Genomic DNA, 25,135 nt, shown 5'->3' with positions numbered 1-25,135 from the left:
GGGTAGGTTTTGGGGTGCAGCAGATAAATCCATGCTATTCTGATGAAGCAATCAAATTATGCAAGCCGCAAGTGTTAGTGGACTGTTCATACTGACTGATGAGGTAGTCCCACAGTAAGTCACTACTTAATCACTGCTGCAGGTGCAGTTTCCTACAGAAGAAGGTGGCCGGTGTGATTACAGCAAAAGACTGGCTCCCCCCTCGCTTGTCTAGCTGTTCTTATCATAGAATGGTTTGGGTTGGAAGGTACCATTAAAGGTCATCTAGTCCAACCCCCCTGCAATGAGCAGGGACATCTTCAACTCCATCAGGTTGCTCAGAGCCCCGTCCAGCCTGACCTTGAATGTTTCCAGGGATGGGGCATCTACCACCTCTCTGGGCAACCTGGGCCAGGGTTTTACCACCCTCGGTGTAAAACATTTCTTCCTTACATCTAGTCTAAATCTACCCTCTTTGAGTTTAAAACCATTATCCCTTGTCCTGTCACAACAAGCCCTATTAAAAAGTCTGTCCCCATCTTTCTCATAAGCCCCCTTTAAGTACTGAAAGGCTGCAGTAAGGTCTCCCCGGAGCCTTCTCTTCTCCGGGCTGAACAACCCCAACTCTCTCAGCCTTTCCTCACAGCAGAGGTGCTCAGCTCTCTGATCATTTTAGTGTCCCTCCTCTGGACCCGCTCCAACAGGTCCATGTCTGTCCTGTGCTGAGGACCCCAGAGCTGGACGCAGAACTGCAGGTGGGGTCTCACCAGAGCGGAGCAGAGGGGCAGAATCACTTCAACAGGTTCATGCTACAGTCAAGAGAGCAAGGTGGAGCAATCGTCCTGAGCCACGTCTTTCAGTCAGATCACAACAGGCGAGCTAATAATGCAGATAAACAGACCAAAATGCCTGTATCAAGTTTGACCTGTCAGAGAACTATCCCCTCAGAGCTGCTCAGGTGAAACACAGGTGACTTCTATAAATAAAAAGATAAAACATACCTCCTTCAAAGTCATGTTGTTCAGAAAAGGGTAGTCCAGTTTTGGGAATAAACCTGAAAATGAGTTGCCTCCAAGGTTCCCCGAGATACTATCAGAAAGGTAACGTCATACCTCCTATAGCTGTCACTGCTAAGAAATAGGGAGTACAGCAAAATGTTCTCTGTACGCCACACAATACAGTTCATGGGTTTCAACCTCCTACCGAAATACTGGTTTGTATGCAGTGAGACAAGAATGTCCTTTCTCATCTTGTAGACAACAAAGTTGACTGAGCATTTTATCAGATGGAATACAGTGATCATGTTTTGTTGTTGTTGTTCCATTTTTAAATGGAAAAACACCACAGTAAAAGCAAAGTTGATGGATTTGAAAAGCATCAATTAGTTGCTTTGTTCATGCATCCCAGCATTCAGTTTATCCCATAGTGTAGCTCACTGTTCGGAGTTTTCTGAGAGGTGTTACTTGCATATCGTGACATATAGTAATTAGCCCCTCAACAATGCCTGCCAGGAGGTGGCATGGATGATTACTGCCTGCCAGGAGTTTACACAATGGCAATCCAACTTCTATCGTTCCAATACTGTGTAACTAGCTTTATTGTCAGCATGGACTCAACAGTGACTCCCTGGGATGAAACAGTGACTGCCACCTCCACTGGCCCAACTCCAGCCACTGCGTAGTTCAAAGACTACCAGAAGCAGCAGAATGCCTCACATTTTATGGATGTGAGCAGACTTGTAGTGGTTAAATTATATGGTATTTCATCACAGACTGAATGGCAAGTTATGTTTTCCTTTTGGTAAGTAAGTTGTTTTTGACTTTTATTAATAATTGATAAAAAAGTCTGTTCTTATTCTTTAAAACATGATGCTGGATTCCTTGAATGGGTGGCACAGCCTTTTAGCTGAAGTTTACCAGCATTCCAAGTACAGCATCAAGTCATCAGAGTGTGACCTCCTTAGGGGGCTTGACCATCCCAAGAAATTTACTGCCAAACATAGAGCGGTATGGTACATTCTCCCAGGGGAATCCTAGAGCACCTGCTTGGGTAGACATGTTCATTTTAGAATAAAACTGGCTTTACAATATTTGCCTCTTTTCTGTAGTTTACTGTGAAAGCCACTTGTCAGCCTATCTGTCCATTTCCATTTGAGATTTCGTTGCAATTGTGGGCAGAACCGACAGGCATCTTCCCTGTTTTGTTCCATCTGCAGTTCAGTGTCATTCACTCAAGGCAATATGAAAAGACCAGCACTCCTAAACAAATGAAAACAAATGTTTTATTTACAGGAAAAAATCTGTACACTGTGCATACATAAAAATATACAAAATCATAATAGAAAATATAAAAAGTGTTAAAATGTATACAAACACTGCTTAAAAATGTGACTCCTGTAAAATCTTAAGCTTTGTTATTAGAGTACACATTCATTTAAAAAAATCATCATACAAAATAATTCTCAAAGCTATTAAAAAAGTACACAGTCTATATTTGAATAGTTCAATGACTACATATTATAAGACTGATGAGATGATATGAATAAATGTAAGGCTTTTACACACAACTCTTATTTCAAGAACAAAACTCTGAATCTGATCACTAAGTCAGAGAAAAGGAATTTGCAGTGTCAAAATTCATTCAAAGATGCAAGTATGCCCAGACTTGGGCTACTTTAAATTTCAAACAGTTAAATCAGGTATCCTCCTTGTGTGTGAGAGGATAGCTCCCAGGAAAGATTCAGATGCTTTCTAATAACAGTCTTCTGAATTACCTACTTCAAAAAACAATTTCATTTATTCAATATGCATCAACTTCAGAAAGCATGAAGGGAAAAGTAGTAGCCATTTAATTTTGCAGTCAATGCATTTAATATTCCTTTCCTGATACATCTGTGTCACTGTCCAAATGGCATTTTCCATCCTTAAAAACTGAAGAAAAAGGAAAAGAAAAAACCCCACTATGGATTGGATTGGTCTACGTGTGTTTTGAACTCCTGTTTAATTCAAGCCATCTCTAAAATGACCGTGTTCAGTCTGTGCAACCATTGAGTGTAGACACTTGACTTACGAAAAAAAAAACTGTCTCGGTGTTCCCAACTTGGGAAAAGATCTACAGCAACAAGTTCAGAATTTGGATGTTTTCACCAAAGAAAGTGTACTGACCAAAAACATGCAATAATTTAGCTAAATTTGCACAGAGAGAGTGTAGATTAGAGCGTGTAAATCACCCCCCTCTCTCTCCAAAGGTACATATTTCTTACATCATGGTAATTTCACTGACTTTACCAGAGTTTCAACAGCATAAAGCTGCACAGCAAGGTAAAAAAAGATGTAGTAGTTTAATCCAAGAAATGACTGACTGAGCTGTGAGTTTATGCTCAGGTAACCTTTAGAACTACAAAGGAATGGAACAATTAATATTTTTTCCTAGCAAAAAGATTTTGGCTCAAAATGAAGCAAGATCTTTCATATCTTTTTCTTGAACAAACAGCAGAATACCTTGATTTAACCATCCAAAGGCTGAATGCATAAAATGATAGAGCACCACAAGTCAGAAAAGCTACAGAATTCACAGTGGAAAAAAGAGCATAATGAAATTCAGCATAAACTCAGCACGTTTCCTTAATCTGCTGCTGTGTTTCTGGTTTGTTTCAGCTAAGTGCAACTGTTGTTCACAGCACCAGGGCACAGAAGTGAGGCTTGATAGCTTGTGAAGGCAACTTACTCCTACTTGTCAGGAAAACTCCGTGAATTTAAAACCTGCATTACTGCAACGAGTGTAAAGAGAGCTCAGGGGTCCACTAGCAGAGGCATTTGCTTGGCTGATGATGTGCCTCAAAAGCCGGGTTTGGGCAAACCTCTCTTGTCTATGGTGCCATTTCAATCTGTTAGCATGTGACAGCCACATGGGAGAGCTACAAAGCCATGCCTGTATCTTTTTCCCAAAAAGCCCCATGATCTGGGTGGGAAAATGGATTTCCTTTCACATTGTCTCCATTTAATATAGGTATCTAAAACCAGCACTCTCACATGTTGTTATTATTATTAAAAGATACATGGTTCAGTGTTACTACACGTTCACTGTTTTAAGTTTACTGAATATGATTCTTTGTAAAGATCTCTCTGCCCTCAGGAGGGATGGGGAAATGCCCATAAATGCAAAAATACTCGGTGGGCTCTTACAAAAGCCGGCAATGCCAATGCCACGGAGCGTAAGCAATGGTGAGGGAAGCACCTCTGCAGGTCCTTTATGTTCCCCCTTTATTTCTGCCCCTTCCCCTGCTGCAGCAAGTGGAGGTGAACCCTCAGTTAGTGGATCAGGCACAATTGCCCTTGTGCCAAAAAACCAAAGGAGGACAAGACAAGGTAGGGGAGTAAAATCTCTTTAAGCAGCCACAAGGTGTTTGAGCAGGCAGACCAGTGAAACATCACAGTGGAAACCAGTGTTGGGAAGCCACGCCAGGGATGCTTCTTTTTTCAAGATGGGCATCACAAGTTGGTCTTCCTCTTGTGTGAGCAAGCAAGCGTTTGCAGCACAGCTCTGTGGCATCTTCTGAGGTGATGGTGCTACAGCACCCACATTTGCACTTGTGGAAGGAGCACGGACTGCCGTATAAATCAGGATACAGTAAAGAAAAAATTTCTGCTGGGAGGGCTTGAATGCGCACAGTCCAGTAAATTAAAAATATACAGTTCATTTTCTAACATCTCAGACCTGGTTCTGCATTATTATTTAAATGATATATTAAGAACGTATTGTTACATGAAACTTTAATCATTTGCCTTGTTCTGTACAACAGATATGTTGATTATTCTGACAAATTACTGAGGGAATAATACAACATAATCCTGCTGTGGGTAGTCGAGTAACGCAGTTAGTATTTTTCTTCTTTGTGAAAATCAAAGTTAAAGGTTAGTGGTTGCAAAGTTAAAGGTCAAAGTGATATGCTTTTTCTTCTTTTCAGAACTTGAGGATTTCCAGCTTATGGAAAAGTAGCATATTCACTAGTCCTAGAAAGCTAATCAACTCCCTTCCTTTACAAATATGGGGTAGCTAACCCAGCGTACAGGAGAGAGACAGGTTTGATTGCACTGTTCAAATTTCCCATGTTTTGCAAACAGGATACCAAACATATGGAAAAATAGATTAGTTCTATGTAGGTTATCTATTCTCCACAAGATTAAATAACAGTTATTAAAAGTTGCCACCATATATAACATTAAAAAGAAATCAGTATGTAATATATCCAGTCTAAGGCTAGTATGAGTAACACCTATTCATTTTGACATGTACCAAAATGATTTATGGACATAACTATCCATACAATACAGAAGTACAGTTTTTAGATCATCTGGACATACCTTCTGTCAACAACAGGCATCTTAAGAGGATCATAAAGCCCAAATTAAGAGACTACATGGGAAAAGAAGGCTAAGTCCTATGTAAGACACATATTCTTCACTTTTGAGGAAGGAAAATCATCACACCAAAAGAGCAGAGTGAGAAAAAAATGATTCTGTGATTATACTTACATTACTATTGAAGAGGAAATAGTCATTAATATTGTGTGCACTCTTCAATTGCCTTTCTGTTGCTTAAGACAAAACACAAAAAATACTTTCCACCAGTCACTCAGCTATTCTTTTCAGTGCCTCTTTGAGCTGTCTGCCTTTTTACTGAATGGACATCGAGTAGGATATAGCTGTGCTTTTGTGTACATACATTCCTGCTGAACTTACCCTAAGAGAAAGGGCACAGCTGTGTGAAAAAAACCCCAAAACATTAACCTCCTGCCACTCGAAAAATCTGAAACTCAAGTCTTGCCGTGAAAAATGCTGCTTTAAATATATTAGCAACCAGGCAGACTTTTAGAAGTGCCTTAGAGAATATTCTCATTGTGTGTTATGAAGGAAGATATCAAATTATCTCCATATGCAATCCGTAGTCACTTCTTTTGCAGGCATTACAGCTTCTCTGGGGTATAGTCTTTTAAACGTTAAATAAAAAATGCTGATATCCTCTACTTTTGTCAGAAAACTCCCTATACTTTCTTAACAAACAGCAGTAACTTGTGAACAAGGGAGTTTGATTTGGATCCCAACAAAATACCTAAGAAATGTTGTCTAATCCTGAATCCCATCTTTGCTGCAAAAAGGTGAGCTCCCTCTACGCTTGCTTTCAGTGTGATGTGTGAGTGCTGCACAGCCTCCCCTGGCTTTCCCTGGATCTTCTTCATCTGTGCAGACCAGGGGAAGGCATCATTTCCATCTCACTTACACCTTCTTGATAGGCTTCCCAGGGAGAGTTTTTTCTTGAATGGGTTACAAATATGTTGTTGCTCTCTAAAGAAATGAGACATTTCTCTTTTCCCTCTGCCCTATGCAGTCAGAGTGAGCATGGGGGTCTGGCATTAAAAGTGCATCCAGTAGTTTAACTGGTTTAGCTGTGTGTACAGCCATCTCCATCTGCACTGACTTCGTAGCCACCATAAGGCCCCCTATACAGTTGAAGATCTGTAACTGAGCCTGTGTATGAATGGGAATTAAAGTCTGCTCTAGTCAATGACTGCACAGCTCGGAGTAGCAATTACTTCATTCTTGGAGAGTGTGAAAATCCCATGGAGCCATGAGAAACGCTGCATTGTTCAACTGGCCGCTCTGTACATGAACAATAGAGGCTGTTTCACAATGCCAGGTTTAACAGTTAAATAAGTTCATTTAAAAAAAAGTTACACTCTAGCATATGTGGCATAAGAGACCACCAACAAATTCTGACAGTCACACCCACAACAATACATTATATTTCTGCCTAAGTATGTCCTTTGCACCTTTCATGAGCTAAGCCTTTTTTTTTTTTTACTATTTGCAAAGCAGTAATAAATACTCAGGCTCAGAAAAGAAGTATTCCTCATGCCTGCTACTTAATTACAATTTATAGACTCAAGACTAGATTGGTCTAAGATACATTTTTCAAGTATTCTCTTCTTGTTTATAGTACGACAGTAGTACCTTATTGCACATTGTTTCTGAAGGACTCTCTTCTACAAGTGTGAGAAATTATTTCGTTCAGGGCACTTGACAGCTTTGAACCCTGGCAAAATGACTTTCCCCTTCCGATACAGATCATCCTGCAAACCTTTGTTCATCCTCTGCACCAACAGCTTCTCATAAAGCAGTGGGTGGTAGGCCCCTAAGGTACAAGCTGCATCGTAGTAGAGTTCATGGTAGTGACATAGGTCGGTCTGTCGAACTGAAGGGATGTATTCATACACGTGTACTTCGTTACACATGGACATCATGATAAGGATACCTGGAGCAGAAAGTGAAAACAAAAGTGAACCCCAAATTTTGCTTTTCTCACAGCAATTTCCCTGCAGTCACCCAATCTGTTTTTCTTTCTTGCTTTCCTTTGGTGTTGCACACCTTAAGTACTACTTCTGTAAAATTAAGTGGAGTGATAGTTCCTTTTATTAGGGCAGCTTTCACTTGTCCCTGAAATGTAAAGATTGAGAGCCCTGTAGAGTTGACGGGGTAGGACAACGATGATAAGGAAGGAGTAACAAGCCTATAAAGGGCTTGCATACCACCTTTTGCACACTGTGGCAAGGGGAAACAAGAACAGAAAGATGAGCCAGTATCACCCATGTTTCTTCCCTTCACAACTTTTGGATGGTTCATTCAGATCGTTGGTAATATTAAGGTATCAATGTACTCCTTGAAACTTCTCCACCTTATTACAATGTTGGTCTTAGCTTGGAATTGAACCAATTCCACTTTTTCCATCCACTTGCTTCCCTTTAGGCAGGAAGACATTGCCAAGAAGGCAGTCTAAATACACGCAGAAGGACACATAAAGAAGCATCAGCCATGTACTGGTAGCACAAAAGCCCACAGCTTCTGAGAATTTTGTGAACAGTCTCACAGAGAGAGGCTGAAGAAGGTGAACTCCTTCTTAGAGCAGTGCTGCCACAAGGAAAAGCCCCTGACCACCTCCTGCTCAGCAAGGAGCAATCCATAAAATGCCAACTCATTTTTTCCTGCCACATGTCAATGGCAGACTATCATCAGCACTGTCAATAGCGGCTAAGAAAGGCCATATGGAAATTAATTTCTTGTTTAAAGCCAGGTAAAGGTTTGCTTTGACCTTAGGCGCAGTCCTAAGATGCTGTTACTCTCCTTAACCCATGCTCAAGATCAAAACTAGGCCAGGACAGATAGGTGAGCTTCTGCAAACTTTGTCTTCCTATGGCATAATTGTAAATCCATACTAACAGAAGGTCTTTATAGCTTTGAAATGAAAGAAATCTTACTGTTGCTGCTGCACATTTTCAAAGGGACTAACATCAGGTATTGATCAACAGCACTGTCTGAAGTGCAATACTTTCACATCAATCACAGCTTCTGGGATCCTTTTCTGCTTCCCATAGCCATGTGAAAGGAAAATGACGGAGTAAGAATCGGACACCATTTTTTTGAAGGTTTCACTTAAAAAAACAATAAAATATAGAAAATATATTGGAGCATTTGTTGCATTAGTGGTGTCCCTATCCGTTGAATATGACTGTCAACTCTCAGAGGAGACAGCTGTACTAATTCTGCTCACTTTGCACTTACAAATGAGAACTAATGTAATTGTTGGGTTTTTTTCTGTACAACAGCTTTGGAATGATAAAGCATCAAAGGTGTTTTGGGTAATTCTCACAAGTGACATGAATTAACATAAAAAATTATTTTGGTTTGTTAATTAAGCAAAGGCATTTTCTGAAATTTAGTTTGCAGTTTGGGAACACAGAGATTTCAATGGCTTGCTAATGAAAAGAACCTTATGTTCTCCCTGCTGTGTATCATTAGATTATCAAAATGATTTTTTTCCCTGCCTGACGTGTGAAGTAACTGAAAAACAATTACTTCTGTGATTAAATCTTCTTTTATCATAAATGAAAGGTTCTGAAAATGTTTTCGATTGTTCTACAGCTTTACACTCTACAGAGTCTATGGTCTCAAAAAGCTAAGCACATCAATTTCAAAGGAAAAGTCCACAAATTTAAAAGAACTTTAGTCTTAAGCAGCAAGAAACATGGATTCACGGCAAAAAAACATTTAATCCCTATTTGAGCAAAACCCTATTTGAGCAAAAAGTATGAGCTTAATAAACCGTTTCCTTGCCTCCAAGCTGTTATAGAGATGCTCTGAATTGTAGCCTGCCTAGCAACTATGTCTAGAATTGTTTGTTTGTTGTTTCAGTTTTACAAATGCTTTCGTCAGCTTTTCCACTGCCAATCTCCTTCCTCCAGTGATGGAGAGCCCACCTGCCACTCCAAGGTAACCGTTATCCAGCTGAATCAGAGGATGGACGGTCGAAACGCGTGCAATAACGAACCACGTCCAGAAACAGACAGTAAAATGATTTCTCTCCTGCACCCAGAGCCAAGCCTGGAGCCAGTTTCAAAAGCTGTACCACCAATGTCTTAGGAAAACTGGCTCTAACAGAAAGTACAAGCCTTAACCAGAGCGTGTTTCATTTCACCGCCACATTACCCAGCTAACCTTAAAATTAATAAAGGAAGTTGCCATTTGTGGGATAGGAAAACTGTCAAGAACAAAAATTGGGACTCTCTTATAATTTCATTAGTAACAGTAAAGATGGCCACATCATTGCAGGTACGGTTCAATAATGACAAAATTTTAAACAATATAATTGACTTTCCTGCAGATTAGTTAATGGAGCACTTAGAAGTGGTAGAGTTCTAGTTCTTAGTGATCTGTGGATCAATGCCCTCGAATCAATCTAAAAGGCACGCTGGGCTAGCTAGTTCAGCTCCTTGCCCTTCCTGCCTTGTTTCATCCAGTCCATGTCTTGGGATTTCAGATCAGGTTGCTCATAAATAACCATAATTTCTGACAGTCCACTCAAGTTTTTGCTCATGCTGGACAATGATGTTTTGAGGGAGGAAACACAAGTGACAGGCTAGTTTCCGAGTGTAACAGCTGATTTACAGCACATCTTTGTGTTGAAGTCTAGGGTCAACAAACTGAAAGATGAGCTAAGACAATAGGTAGAGATTACCACATACTGAGGTGTCCCTGGGCTACAGAGGCTTATCTGTCCTGGTGGAAATGGGAGCGCTCCTGAGACTTCCAGACCTGCTGCACACTGCAAATGCCCAAACCCTACTCTGGGTAAAAACAGTGGTCAATGCCAGAATTTTTCTCCTTTAGCACCTCTAACACCACAGACCCCCAGCCAAAGAGACCAACAGTGCAGTACAATCAGCACTCCCATCCCAACTACCTATGGGCGAGATCCCAGGGCATGCAGTATTACACACTCAACCTACATGAACCCGAGGAGGTAGGTCCCTCCACTTAGCTGTCACAGCCCCCAAATTCTCCCTTGGAATGATCTGCTTCTGCTGTTTTGTTCAAAAACAGAAGGTGGAATAGCACTGTATTAAAGACAGAAGGGAGGGAAGGCAAAAAAAAAAAAAAAGCTCTTTTGACAAGAAGCTGTTTTCTTTGTAGGAATAGGGTCCTCACTAAAATAGGGAATAAATGGGTGCAGTACTGTCCCGTGCCTTAGAGGATGCGAATCCCCTCCACAGGGGACAGCCCTAGTGTTGTAGAGCTGTTACTGAAATCTAAATTCACAAAAACCATGAATCAACTGTCTTAAAAAGAACAGCAGCAGTTTAAACCATGAGGACATTTACACCAGTCCATGTCCAGAATATATTCAGCTTTTATTCTCTTTACTTTCTAATGCCACATCTGGCTTGTTTTCCTTACGTCCCTAAAACAGGGTCTCATGTTCCAGCCCATGTTTTTTAGTACCACTCTGACTCAGTTCCTCTCTTTGCTTGGTGTTAACGACATTGCAGTGAGTTACTGACATCTGTATCCAGCAGGTGTAAGTGTGCTAAGCTGTCTATATTTTCGTCTACCTCACAACTCAGTTTCCCCATCTTCCCTTCTCTCCCCCACTTACCTTCAGTGATCTTACAATTTTTTTGAAATTACTAATAGCTTTTTGGCACTTACGTGATACCCAAAATACTTTTTATGTTATGTTTGAACTTTTATGTTTTGGATGCAATCACAAAGATAAAGAAGAAGTATGCAGCTGACTGCTTGCTGACTTGACCTTCCTTCTGTTAACCTGTTTTGCTTGCCAGTCTGCTCTGCAAAGTCCTACCTCACCTCCTATTTGTTATCCCATTTGTTATCTTTACACATCTTTCTCTGTATTATTGCTTCCTAGGTTTCTCTTCTGTGGCTGAATCTCTTCGCGTTTCCTCCCACACATATTAACCTGTAGTTCCCAAGTTTACTTCCTTTCCCTATATTGCCCACCCAAGTAGAGTACATGCCTATCTACTTACTTCTTATGTCCGTGTACTTTTCACATCACTGTCTGATTCAGTATCATCTGCAAGTTTGTTTGATATCTCAGCACTCCTCTATGATCATCAGCATCAGTATGAATATAAACCAAATTGTCTGATAGCCTGTAGGGCAAAGAATTTCCATATGCTACACTTCAATATTTGTCTTCGCTCACAGTCCTTAAGTTAGTTTTCAGTCAATACACAATTACTACATATAAAACAGCACAGTCTGGTTTACACAAGACCTAAGGAGACACTAATGAGCATGATGAGATAGTCATTGTCCCAACACCTTATATTCTGGACAGAATTAATCTCACTGAGATGTTCATGCCCATCTCTGACCTAGCTGGTCTAAAGCACTCTTTATAGACAATGCAGGAGACAGGCATTTCTAGGGCACAATTCATCTGACTTATTTTAGATGTCTACTTTAGGATGGGATGAATTGTTTCCTGTAAGTGTTGCTTCTCTCCAGTGACTAGGCAGAAACTGAAAATAAGAGTCTGGCTCTTGCTATCAAACACCTTCTCCTCCACTCTCCTAGGTCAGAAGCTTTTGGAGCTTCATGAAAAAATAATGTAATTGGCTTTTCCAGGAGCACTGTGAGAAAAAATGAAAACAAGGTGTGATTCATCTGACAAAATGTGCCCACCAGTGCAGCTACCCACACCTGAGATAGGTATTACAGGCTCCTTTCCTATCAGTAGAAGAAAGTGGCACTTTTAGGAAGCAGCCCATGTCTACTCATCCCACAGCAGACATCTAAAAACGGGTCTTACAAGCCATGCCCCAGAAGTTCCTGTTTCTTTCTGTTGACTATAAGGGAAGCCTGAGTGGCAGCACGGACACCTGTACCACATGAGTTCTACCTGCACTCCCAGTACGGGATGAAAATTTCACATGTAGAGGGGAACACAGGTCTCAGAGCCATATTTAAGAGGTGCCTATTTTTTGCTCCAGTAAGTCTGAGGCTGACTAACACAAATATGGACCTGCACCAGAGACATCTAAAGCTCGGTGGCATGAGCCCTGCTCCCTGACTGACCTCGCCATGGACCACAAACAGAAGTCAGTTTTATGTGCAAGGATTAAGCTGAGAGGAGATGGCTTTTTTTACACTCATAAGGATTAAGGCATGGGAATAGGAGTGAAAGCAAAGAATTACAAAGCATTTAGGGAAGGCCAGAGGACATGCATAACTTAAGAAAAAGTAAAACCTGAAAGGGAAAGCCTATACGCTATCTACAGCATGCAAACATCAAAAAAGAGTGCAGTACTCCTTAGAATGAATGCCAAGAGAAGTCCATGGGACAGAACGCAAAGTCTGCTTTTCATCAGTGGGCCCTAAAAAAGCTCAGGAAAAACTGGGTTAACTATATTAATTGGATTAATCTAGTAGTAGCAGTATTACTATCGTGCCTAGGGGATTTGGTCAAGAACCTGTTAAGCTTCAGTACAAACCAGCAGAAATATTGCCAGTCTGAGTGATGATGTTGCCATGAGATCTGTGGAGGGGTCTGGAGGGAACTGTGCAGGCAGTTCAAAGTCCCCTCAGAGCAGGGACAACTTTGAAGTTAGATCAGGTGGCTTGGGGTCCTGCACAGCCCAGTACTCAGTATCTCCAAGGATGGAAATGGAGCTGTTGAATCTTTTCAGAAGTTTACTGAAGCATGCAAAAATAATACCGTAAGCATGACTCTGAAACTAGCAAGCAGGTCAGAAAAAGACCATCAGACCTGGTCTCTTCCAGATCTGATGCTTAAGCTTTAAAACTTTTAGATCTAAATATCCAATCTAAATTTCACAGTAAGGAAAAAGTCAGGGTATCTGGCATGATTTTAGCTTTGGCAAACATGATTGGTGCAACCATACATTCAAAATCACAACTGAAGATATTCCTGTATAGGCCACTCTTACCTAATTCTAAAACCCTTGCTGCATTTTCAAAAGTCCCATTGGGATTACAACTGTAAAAATGGAAAAATGCAAAATAATTCTGCCTGCGTGGAGAAAAGTTGTTTTATAGGAGATCATTCAAAGGTGTGCTTTATGAATGTTTTATAGTTGAATGGCAATGTTCCTAAATACTGCCTTGAACAAAAAAAGATTGTGATCATAGAATACTTTTAAAAATATTTTAAAATATATTATTCCAAAGAAATGATGTGGCTGTCAGAGAAACAGTCAACCTGCAAGTTTGTTATAACTGTACAATATTAGATGCTAATAAAGTATTATGTATTTCAAAATATTATTTATTAGTATTTCAAAATCCTTAGAAAGACGTTTTACTTTTTTTTCCTATTTGGCAGATACCTATGGTGTCAGGAACTGTTGGGTATGGTTTAAAATCAGTCCAATTGGCACAAACAAACTCCGGAGCTTTTACAATCTGCGCTGAAAACATTTAAACCAGAATTAAATTAAGATTCAATTCCTTGCATGGATCATTTATACAAATGAACACATACTATGGATTCTAATCAAAAGGAGAAAATGTTTTTCAATTTGTTCTTGGCAATTTTAATGACTGAAGAGGTTTTGAATTTCCAACATGCATCTTTTGTACAGTACAATTAGGCTTTGTGGTTAGCACACTAATTTAAAAAGAATGTTCTCTAGTTTACAAGTAAATAAAATATAGTTTAATATATCTGAATACAACAGATGCTGTATGAAAGCATCTAGAATAATAAGTGTAATTCAAACATTCAGCAAGAAGTCAGCATCATTTTAACAAAATGTAAGAGATGCTGAAAACATTTAAATACACATAATCTGATTATTATACTCACAATGTGTCTTATTTCACACACACCACAAATTTAGTTACAGAAAAGAATTTAGCTAGACACACTAGTAAGTTTTTACTATCAAACTAGTAGGTTTGATAAGCTGTGCACTTGAAAACATTACAAATAAACATAAAGCATTTAGAACATACAGTTTTCTCTATGTTAGTCTACTTCTATAGTCTCTCTTGATTGGATTTCAGGTACCACAGAAAAATCTCTCACTCCTTGACACTGGGCCAAATGTGCCTCAGTTATTCTTTGGAACATACAGTAAAAGTAGCTCTGGCTTTTTAAAATACTATGTTTCTAAAAAAGGGTTCTTTTACCTCTGTTTAATTCATGAACTATGACAAATACTAACCACAAGAAACCCAAATATTAAGGAATTTAATTGTCACCAAATGGCCCTGTGCCTAAGCTTAGTAAATTGTGCAATACTTGTCATCTTTGATGTATAGATACTTGCATTATATAGCAGACCTAGAAAATGACATATTTATCACTTAATGCTAAATGCAAAAAGCTGAACGTTAATCACAATAATATATTCTGTAATATAAGCATAGACTGGAAAATGCTGACCAGTAATATCATATAATTTTAAATCTATTATTCAAATTTGGGTGATACACTAGAATAGTAAAGATTTTTTTATGTGATGACAGTTTGCTCTTTTATCTCTGTATTTCAGGAAGTAGGAGATGCTCAAATTTCAGAGTGCTTTTTATTAGAATAAGAAGAATTTAAAGCTTATGTATTTGGAGGTATTATTTATTCGTGTGATAATACTTGAACAAAACTGAGCTGGAAAGAGTAGGCACTATTCTGTTCCTTCACCAACTGCTGGCAAACAGCTAAGTAACAGTAATAAAGGCAACTCTTAATGTCGAATTGTTTCTTTCAGTTCACGCAAGTGTATTTTTTTCTAAGCAGAGCTGGAGATCAGCTGCATTCTTCTATTCAACATGCTCTCTGAAGCCAATTTAAATTTAAGTTCTTAGTCATACAATGATCTCCTAATGTTGCAGTGTAATGATAGTCTTGCTTGTACTATTGTCTCGATGCATGCAAATGAAGATTAAAATCATGTTATCAACTATTAATGACGCATAACTGTTAAATCTGTAATGTCAACTGTAAAGCCTCAAACAAGCCTTTCTTTCTCCCAACAATAAAGTAATCGGGGCTTAGTTATCATTTTGTGTTCAGTGGTTCATACGTTACGCTAAAAGCTACAACTCATAGCAAAGACTACCACCTACACAGACGACCTAAAATGTAAAAATCTACACAGACCGTGTTTTGATTTGGGAGTAAAAAAAAAAAAGTACCACAGTCAGAGCTTTCAACTAGCTTTTTAAAAAGACAAAAGCTGCTGTGTATATAAGGGTATATAAATGTGAATTTCGAGTAAAATCACCTCTGAAGAGATAAGCTAGCAAAGTGTACTGATAGGCTACGGTAAGTAGGAATTCATAGCAAATCCAGTTACTGAACAATGGAAAGGAGCAAAATGTTCATAGAAAAGTCTGTATATAATCTAGACATTATTAAAAAGCCCGCAAACTTTCTGACTGCTGATGTACCATCCCATCCAATGCACACAGAATGCTGCTCTTGAGAAACGCTAGGAAGCAGTTTTAGTCTTGGTCTTCAGATGACAAAAATATAAGGTCAGAAATAGGTTGTTTACACAGGCTACCAAGGAGGGTACAGGAACAACTTCCTTACAGCAGAATGGTAAAAATAGAGACTGTCAATTTACACACCATCAGCCTCAATTAAAAACTGAGCTTTGATATGTTCAGAAAGAGGGGAGGAAGACTGAGTTCTTATTTCACAGTAAGAAATGTATTAATAAGAAATGAAGATGTAACACTTATTTCTGCTGCCAAAAGATAGGGCAAATCCTTCTCTAATAACAGTGACGTTTCGTCAACTGTCAATTTAGGATTTACCAGTGGAATCCAAATCCGAGATTTGGTGGATGGATGCTTACATTTCTTCTGAGAAAAATGGAGTAGATCAAAGTCCAAGACGAGATGTAAACATGTCAATACTCATTTAGCAAACCCAATTTTCAGCCAAATGTGAACCAACAACCAACTGCAAAAAGCCACCATGGTAACTGCCTAATGCTAATGCAAGATGATGAGAATACTGTTTTGTTTAAAAGCATGAAGGTGGCAGCTGCAAAAATGATGCAAAAATATGCAAGAATGTGTTCTCAAAGCTCATCTGAGGATTAGATTAGGAAGACAAAGAGTAAGTAATTTATAATGAGGAGTAACATTAGCTAAGCTATGACATGCCACATAAGGCAAAGTTACAAGCCAGGGAAAGGCCACATTTGTGTCTCAGAAAACAAGCTAAAAAAGACTCCCAGATTAAAATAAAAGGTTTGTTTTACCCTCGTGAACCTTTCCCCACAAAAAAAACATCTCTCTGTTTTCTTGGTCATCGTTCATAGCCTTTAAGCTAGACAATACCACACTGAAGGGTGACTTGTCTGTGTGAAGTTAATGCTTCCTAGACACGGTATACCCCCAGAAGTAACCCCTAACAAATGGGCCGCAATCTGACAGGCGATGAGTTCAGCCTACTTTCAACAATGTCCTGAACTTACACCCATCACTAGGTTGGGCAGAAAACAACGTTGAAGTAATAACAAATTTAGCGGAAAGGACTGCGGTCAGATGTGGGTCTGCGTGTAGCATTGTTAAGGTGCAGCCTGGCACCGGTGATGGATGGGCTGCTGCGAGCTGACACGCTGCTTAAAAGAAAACCAAAGACAGGAACAGCTACAGGTTAGAACCCAATAGAGAGGAATGGAGAAACTCTGTTCTTGGAGGAAGCTGATCTGTGTTGGGTGGTATTCATCTCACCTAGTTTTAGACCTCCGTAGTGTATGTGTGTTGTGTTACCATTTCAGAAGTGGCTGGAAGCAGTGACACATTTCAAAGGTTTAAAACCACACGTGAATGTACACAAAATGCGGTATTACTAAAGCATCAAGACTTGTGCCTTATTTTGTACGTAACCTGTAAAGCACAATCAATCCAACACTTCTCTCCCATCCTCTACACCTGAGACGTGCTCTGCTTCCCTCACCCCAACCACCGCCTATCACAGTGCTATTGCCTCTCCTCAGCAACATGCTGGTGCAGAGCTAATGTACGTAGGGTTTTGGGGAGCCAGGGGCTCCAGGAAGGAGTTATGCCAAGATAGGGCAGCCCATATCCCAAAGGAAGCACAAAAAAATGTTCTTCTCCCTAGCTCCCATGTGGTGGAGAAACCAGGAAAAAAGATCCTACCTCTTCTCACTCTCTCACTTCACTGAAGTCACAGCATGCAAGAGACTACCTCTTCCCCACAAATGACCCACTGGCCCCTTTTCCAAGAGACCTAGTAATATTGTGACTTAAGTACTTTAATACAGCTATTAACATCGTTAAAATATTCCCCTGACATCAATCACTGCTGAAGGATGGTGACTCACTGCTGCAGAACACCATGAGAATGCATTCTACCAAGCATCCTCCCTTTGGGAAGACTCAGTTTCTTATAAATAGTGCTAAGCGGTAGAAAAAGACACAATTGTCAGATGAAAAACGTAATTACTGAAGAAACAGCCTAAGACCACCCTAAAACATTCCTGACATTCCTGAAAGGAAACAGTCTGATGTTTCCATGTTTTAATTTATATCCAGTATTGTCCAATTTTGCAAACTGGGGCTAAAGAGGGTTGAAAAGCTTGAAACAAAAGTGCTTCACTTGATCCAGAACCTTTTTTTTTTTTTTTTACCTTTTCCATGTTACTGGCAGCAACAGTGTTGTGAGTAACTGCAGCTCACAGAGGGCTACCTGACTTTCTGCAGGTGTAAATATGGACAAACAGATCCTTGCGCAAGGTCTGTAATAGTTCTAATTGCAGAGCATTGCACACAGACTTAAAATAAGTTATTCTAATAAAGTGACTAGAATCACTATGGTCCATGCTATAAAGAGCTTAGATTCAGGGATACAGGTCCCTCTGCCTGTGAAAATTCATACCCTCTATTTAACCGCCTATCTTCCTTCATATAGCTGTTTTGAGCACAATGTTATTAGGTGTGTGGCCATTTAAAAAACCATTTTCCCATATCTTCTTGAAATTAAGACACTCATATTTTATGATGGCCATCACTTACCGATTCTTTCTATTAATTTTATAAGAAATAACTTTATAGATTTTATAAGAATCAGGTAGAAGCTCAATATTCAGGATACGCCTTTCATACAGGTGCACTCAGTTGTGTCTGCCAGCTTCAGTTCCAACTGGAGTATTTGCTGCATGAGTTGTTGAGCTATACCTGATCTGAAGACCAACATGACTTTTCAGATTTCTGCCAAGCAGCATTATATTTTTTTATGCTTTATCTTGCCCTTTATGTCCACCTTTGACAATACACAGTTGCTGTTTCTGTGCTGTCTCCCAGTTTATAGCACGTCACACGTGCAATGCATAGACATACATTCAATAAGGTTACTAAAATAGGAAGCCTCTCCTTAATAAAATATTTAACATGCATCTATCAGAACAGTAGCTAGTAATCAAATGAGGTGGATATGACTCCCAATAAGCTTGTCTTACTGCCTTGTATTCTTAAAGCTAATAATAGCATTACCAAAACGTCTAAGCGTATTCTTTGGAAAAGAACAAAATAAACAAAATTCCCAGTAGAGGAGAAGGAGGCAAATTTGCATCTGTACAGACAGAGTATATTTATCTGTACAGCTTTTGTTGTTAATATTTTTGCTTGTTTAATGAATGATATTTTCAAAGCTTTCTTTCCTTAAAGGATATTTTTTGTCAGGAACATTTAGATTTGGGGTTGAAGATTACTGTTCTATTCTTATAGTGAAATTAACTCCGTTTCTTCAAAGAAAGCTTTTGAAGTGTTTCTTATATATGGTGGAAGTACAGATTGACAGCACAATGATCCTCTTCACTATTCTTACGATCAGCAGCTGTTAACCTATTTTTATCAACAACTTCATTACTCCAAGAAATGCTTTCGCAAAATGTGAATGCAGCTGGTGAGATCATTCCACATGAGCAGTTTTCTCCCCATGAATTTATACAAGCAGGTTCCAAAAATCTCACTTCCAAGAAGCAACCAACTGCCAAGCCATCCTCCTTCAACACACAAGGCCTCCTCTTCTTTCCACTCATGCTCCAGGTAAGCAAAACCCACTCACGTCATAGATCGGCATCTCCCAGACACCTTTATGTCCTCCCTCTGAGAGCTTCAGCACCCTGCCTAAGGCCTTTGGTGAGCTCCACAACATCCTGGGATGCCATACTGTATACAGAGCCCAAGATAAGTCCTCAGAACTGGTTTTCCCATGTTAGATGCAATCTCAGGTATCTTCGCTTTCAGATTCAGATAGAAAGAATAAAAAGAGCATTTTCTGACTGCAGCAAACACACAGACCAATATCACAACATCAAGGAGGAAAGGATGGAGTTTCCAAAGCAGAAGATGGTATTTGGAGCTCTGTTGCCCTCTGTGTCTCTAGAAGCATGAGCAAGGAAGACCCTGACTTAGCCTTGATACTCTGACTACTTGCATCTTTTAGACATTCATAATCAGGACCTGCTATGCATCAGGTAAGTCGTTATGCTGTATGAACTGTGGGCACAGTGCCAAATTATCCCCCAAGAAATACTAAGGAAGGACCAAAAAATACAGTGAAACTCTATTCCTTCAAGTGTAAGAATAAGAGGGATGCTTTGGGCACTTTCAGACTGAGCACTGGAAGCCATGACAGGGCATGGGAAATCCCATTCCTTGACCTGTACAGGGAATACAGCTTGGCCTGTAAGCGATTTTATCCTCTCTGTATGATCTGCCATATGCTTTCATTTATTGTCTGATGCATCTCTGCTCTATGATCCCAAGAAAGAACTTCAGAATTGAGTAGGTTCTCAACAGATAAATTAATATGGAATAATACAAATTTCTCACAGATACCTGTATGTTTTATAAATATAGTATGCATACTATGGATGTGAAGGGCAAGAAAGCAGAACATTAAATTCACCCAACTATTTTCTAGTTCCCACATGGTGTGTTTTAGCTTGTCATTGTTTCTGTATAGAGCACCAAGAACAAACACTACTTGTGTATGGACTTGATCCTCATCCAATGTACACATTTACAATTTTAATTTTTTTTTTAATCTAACATGTCTACTGGGCCCATCTTTGATACACCTACCAATAAAACCTGAAGAAGGAGGGTTGGGCTGTATCTTCTCTTTAGTGTTCTCCTGAATGATGTCCCAGAGCTGCCATATAAACTTTGGATGGAGAATGTAAAACGGCTGGTTTGGATTCTTTCTGCGATGCTGTACATAGGGAGTGAACAGATTGTAGTCCGGCTTCTTATACCACTGGGAAGAAAAAAGTAAGAATTTTTTCAATCTTATAGTATCAAATGTGTTTTGAACGCTACATGAACAATAACGTAAACTAGCTTCATTTGGGTTCTTCAGAACAGAAGCAAAGTTAGCAAAGCTGCCTGCACTGGTGGATGCTTCTCCTAGAAAGCCAGTCCTCACTCTGGGCTATTCTGCTTCCTTTCTCCATACAGAGACTCCCAATAAGCAATTAACTGCAGCGGGACGAGCCAACCCCATCTCCCCTTCATAGGCCTGTGTTAAACAGGGGTTCAGAGAGCCTTGACGCAAGGTCCCGGCATGGGGGTGAACCTTCCTCTGGAAGTGTCCCTGTCCCTGATGGAGGCAGCAGCAGCACGTGAAGCAGGCTGACGGCAGCCTGTGTAGGAGGCAGGCAGCCTCTGGCATCTGTTGCTAAGGGAGTTCAGCAGATGAAGGTTTACTTTTTACTTTGCAGCCTGCTCAGCTCCGAGCTCCCCCTGCCAAGAACCATCAGATCAACTGGTCCACTGGAGCTGCAGCACCAGCCAAAGCAGAGACTCCCCCAGTGACAACCAGATGGACGCCTGCTGCTCACACTGAGGGGGCGGACGGCGGGGCACAGATGGCTGTGGGGGAGTGGACACAAAGGGAAGACTGGCAGGGAGGAGGCCTGAAAAATGGGGTATGCACCAAGAGAGATCTTCATTAGGGTGTTGTATTTTGTCTGGGAAGGCAGAACGGAAGGTGGGAAAAAATGGATGCAATTCTTCACCTTTCCTGATAAAACCTCCTTCTGAAATCTAGCAATGTTCCCTCCTTGGCAAACACACCGAAAACTCATTGTTATGTGAAAATAGCAATATTTTATCAAAAAAACCCCATCATCCATCTATCCTAGCATCTCAGAGCAGTTCATTCCAGTACAAGTGCCAGCTAATGAAAAGCTTTTGACCAATAAACCTATTTTGACGAATTCATGCAGAAATAGCATTCCCCACTCCTTAAAGATAGACTTTGGGGTTCATTATGACAAGTGAGAACCAGGAGACTGCAGTACTAAATACATTCATTTTCTCCAGTGCTTTCAGACTGATTGGGAAGAAAGGTCCAAGGAGACATCTTACCACGTTCAGATTTGCAGAGTAGGGGGCAGGATCCCAGGCTACTAAGATAACATCTTTGTACAAGGAGCTGTCGACAAAGTGATGGTTTGGATTGGTGAGAATCTGCAAACACAGATGCAAAGAATTGCACAGCGTTAAAAGCAAATGGGATCCAAAAAAATGGCAATATCCTTCTCTAAAATGAACAGTCCTCCCCACACTACTGTTTGTTCTGCTTTAATTCTGGTCGATTTTAAGCATCTTGTTTTGTTAAAAAAATATATAAAGAAGAGCTTAGCCATAAACAGCACTCATGACAGTTTGAAGTAGCAGTATGCTGAATTACTCTCCATCTGTGAGGGATGTGATGGGACCACTTGAGATGCTGCATAATTGTATATCAACGTTACTGTGTATTCTGGAACTTGAAAATGAAAGCTACGGTATTTTAGACCGCCTGCAGGATCCTCTTCTTAGATACAGAGCAGCTTTCTTTGAAGGGCTACAGCCCCCAAGGATAACGTCTTTCCCTGCACTCCCACCCCCCTTTCTCATTTCAACAGCAAGACAGTCTCATTTCAAGTAACTCTAAAAAGGCAAATTAGACCATGACTGTAAAAGCTGGTATACCTAGAAAAATAATTCCAGGAACATGCACATGATAGGGCTATTTTTGAAGTAGCTGTCATATTGCTGTCATCTACTGCTCTCATATAACTCCCTCCTGCATCTCCTGGTACTCTGCCTGATCCTCCCATCCCACTGGAAGTTTACTCTTTGCTCCAGCTGGCTCATCCCTTCCCGGACCCTCCATACCTAACCAGATCTCTCTGATCCCTGGTGCATCCAATCTCAGGCAGGGTTGAGCTGAATGATTTCAGCATTGGTTGAAACAGTGTGAATTTGGCTCCAGCTGTTATACTAATCAACATTCCAGACAAATAAATGTGTACTAATTTTCATTTCCCTTTAGGATCCAATGAGCCATATTTGATTATGCATATTTTTCTTCAGAAAAATAATATTGTTGCCATAGCAATATTCTTCCTACCATAAACTTCAAGCTTAATGACTTTCCATCAGCCTTCTACAAGAACAGAATTAGTCCTGCTGCCATCAGCATCCTCAACTCCATTTCTCAGAGCAGTTTTCGCCTGAGAACGTAAACTCCTTTTTTGAGAGAACAGAGTAAACAGACCAAAAGGTCAAGCTTTTAAAAGCTCGGTTCCACAGTTGTCACACAAAGGAGCTCTTACTTGCCTTTCAGTAAGCAAGAGTCCTTTGGAGGTGGTGTCCACACAAATTTCACTCTTAGTGAGTCTGCATTCATATGTATGAGATGAGTTTCTTCTGGAAGAACAATATCTGTTGTGGCTGCATTGGCTTCCTTCACAGCAGAGAACATGAGGGAAGAAGAGGGCCACAGGAGCCTTTTAATCAACTGAATGTAGGAATTTCCAACAGCGAGGAGGGAAGGAGTAAACCTGTATGGGTAACCCATCTTCAGTACTGGTAGGGAAAGCAACTTTTATCAAGTGGCCTGAGCAGATTTCACCCCCAGAGAGGGGAAGGCCAGTTTCTCAGCAGGTGGCCAGAGCATCGTGGGTGGCCTCTTTGAAGGAGCAGTAAGGTGGTGGGAATACGAACACTTGTGAAGAAGCTGTGTGAGCTGATTCGGCCTGAACTTTAGCCATGCCTGTGTTTTCGTGAGAGGCCTTATGGAGAGCAAGCAATGTACAGCGCAGCAGAGAAGACCACAGGACCCTCCATTACGACCCCAGTGGGAGCATACCACAGCAGCTCTGGGAGCCAAGAGGACCCCAGCCTGCCGCCGGCATCAGAGAGCAGCTAATTCAGCCATTTAGTCTCTCAATACATTGGGGAGCTAACAAAGCTCAGATCATTCCCTGGAAGCACTTCTCTCTTCTGCTACAGGGAGCCTACTGAGACTAGTCAACTAAATAAAGTTTCTAAACCCTCCTCCTTGCCTGGCACAGGAGTTCAGGCATGGTCAGCATCAGAATGTTTTGGCTAACAGTAAAACAGAGAACAGTCAAAGAAAAGCACCCAACAAAACCCAAAAAGTAAAATAAATGACATTAAGATCAATGTTCTCTGATACACTAATCTCAGCACTAAAGCCAGAGTAAGATATTTCTGCTTTCTTCCCCTGAGCAAAAGAAATCGGACATATTTAACCCAGATCACTTCAACAATCCAGTCTGTCCTGCGGCCTCACAAAGAGCTACAAAACGAGTATGAAGGGAATGCCAGTGAACAGTCCTCTCTGTGGTGGCAAAGAACTTTAACGTGTACACACAGAGAACACACCCACCAAGGATGGACTTTGCATGGGCAGTCACTCAAAGAAGAAAAAACAAATTCATAAGAACTACAGTAAATGCAAATTTTGCTCTCATTCAGCAAGAATCAGTATGTATAGAGCATGCTACATGGCCAACCATACTACTGGTGTTGACTAAGTAAACTTGCCATTTCAGTATGTCATAAAATCTCACAGTAATTCTGTTGTTGCTTTTGGTCTGCATTTCATAAAGAGGCTTGGTTTGCCCAAGACCAGAGCTCAGGCAAGTTTTTTCAAAATTGAAAAACCACTCTCAACCATAAGGTGTCACTGTAGCTCAATACACAACTATTTGTTGACACCCATATACAGAAAATCCCATTTTCTGTTTCCATTCAGACAAACAAACTCACCTTATGTGTAATATCCAGCATACATTAAAGTTTTTTACTAGTTCATTCCAAATTTTTAAAGAACGATGACTTGCCTAAAGTTGTATATTAAGACAACTCAGTTCCCATTTCTTTCGCCTTCCAGCAAGGAAATAATTGGGGAAATGGAGAATATGAGAAAAGAGCTTTGGGATCCCCACAGCCTGGGCTTTGTGAAGATCCCGGAGGCATTGTGGTGAAGGCCTTCTGTACTGCCAACTCTGGCATACTGCAGAGCTTTTACAGATGTAGGACACATGAGAAACTTTACAAACCAATTCTTTAAAACAAGGCTATCAAGTAACTATGCAATCACTCTACAGCAACAGCAATGTGAACATCCCTGTAAGGGAAGAACTTTTACCTGCTCTACATCATGACTGTTAAATCACTAGCTATTTCCCAGATTACCCAACACTTTCTCAGAAGTTATTAATTTAATGTCACATTGTACAGAAGTGACATTGACTTGAATTCACAAAAGGAAGATCTTACCTGAGAGTTAATGATCCGCATGGTTGTTTTATTTCCAACATCTTTTTCATAGCCACGTGTTGGAGCAGAATTAAATCTTAGAACAGCATCATGAGAATCTAGGAACATAAATGAGGGGGTAATTTGTTTTTCTTAGTAATATAGAACAGTAAAATAGAACAAATGATCTAAACTAAGATAAAACTTACACATTTCTCCTAATCTTGATATTC

The 25,135-nt window shown here is 40.2% G+C and overlaps 2 protein-coding genes across 7 annotated transcripts in view; one reads left to right on the top strand and one right to left on the bottom strand.

The window, feature by feature from the left end:
* LOC115334559 (opsin-3-like) overlaps positions 1 to 10,431 on the top strand; it is a 94,612-nt gene extending 84,181 nt beyond the window's left edge. For all 3 annotated transcript variants that reach the window (XM_029998896.1, XM_029998897.1, XM_029998895.1), the window contains one exon: positions 9,225 to 10,431. In XM_029998896.1, coding sequence (XP_029854756.1) covers positions 9,225 to 9,452 — 228 coding nt within the window. In that variant the 3' untranslated portion in view covers positions 9,453 to 10,431. The remainder of the gene's footprint in view (positions 1 to 9,224) is intronic.
* Positions 4,735 to 25,135, bottom strand: part of ST6GAL2 (ST6 beta-galactoside alpha-2,6-sialyltransferase 2) — a 173,423-nt gene continuing 153,022 nt past the window's right edge. For all 4 annotated transcript variants that reach the window (XM_029998892.1, XM_029998894.1, XM_029998890.1 and 1 more), the window contains 4 exons: positions 24,924 to 25,021; positions 21,714 to 21,815; positions 20,427 to 20,601; positions 4,735 to 7,290 (listed from right to left, as the gene is read on the bottom strand). In XM_029998892.1, coding sequence (XP_029854752.1) covers positions 7,022 to 7,290; positions 20,427 to 20,601; positions 21,714 to 21,815; positions 24,924 to 25,021 — 644 coding nt within the window. In that variant the 3' untranslated portion in view covers positions 4,735 to 7,021. The remainder of the gene's footprint in view (positions 7,291 to 20,426; positions 20,602 to 21,713; positions 21,816 to 24,923; positions 25,022 to 25,135) is intronic.

The sequence above is a fragment of the Aquila chrysaetos genome, chromosome 23 (assembly GCF_900496995.4).
Source record: "Aquila chrysaetos chrysaetos chromosome 23, bAquChr1.4, whole genome shotgun sequence".
In the NCBI taxonomy this organism is placed as follows: Eukaryota; Metazoa; Chordata; class Aves; order Accipitriformes; family Accipitridae; genus Aquila; species Aquila chrysaetos.
The sequence above is the reverse complement of the archived record's forward strand: the minus strand, read 5'-3'. Positions and strand labels throughout refer to the sequence as shown.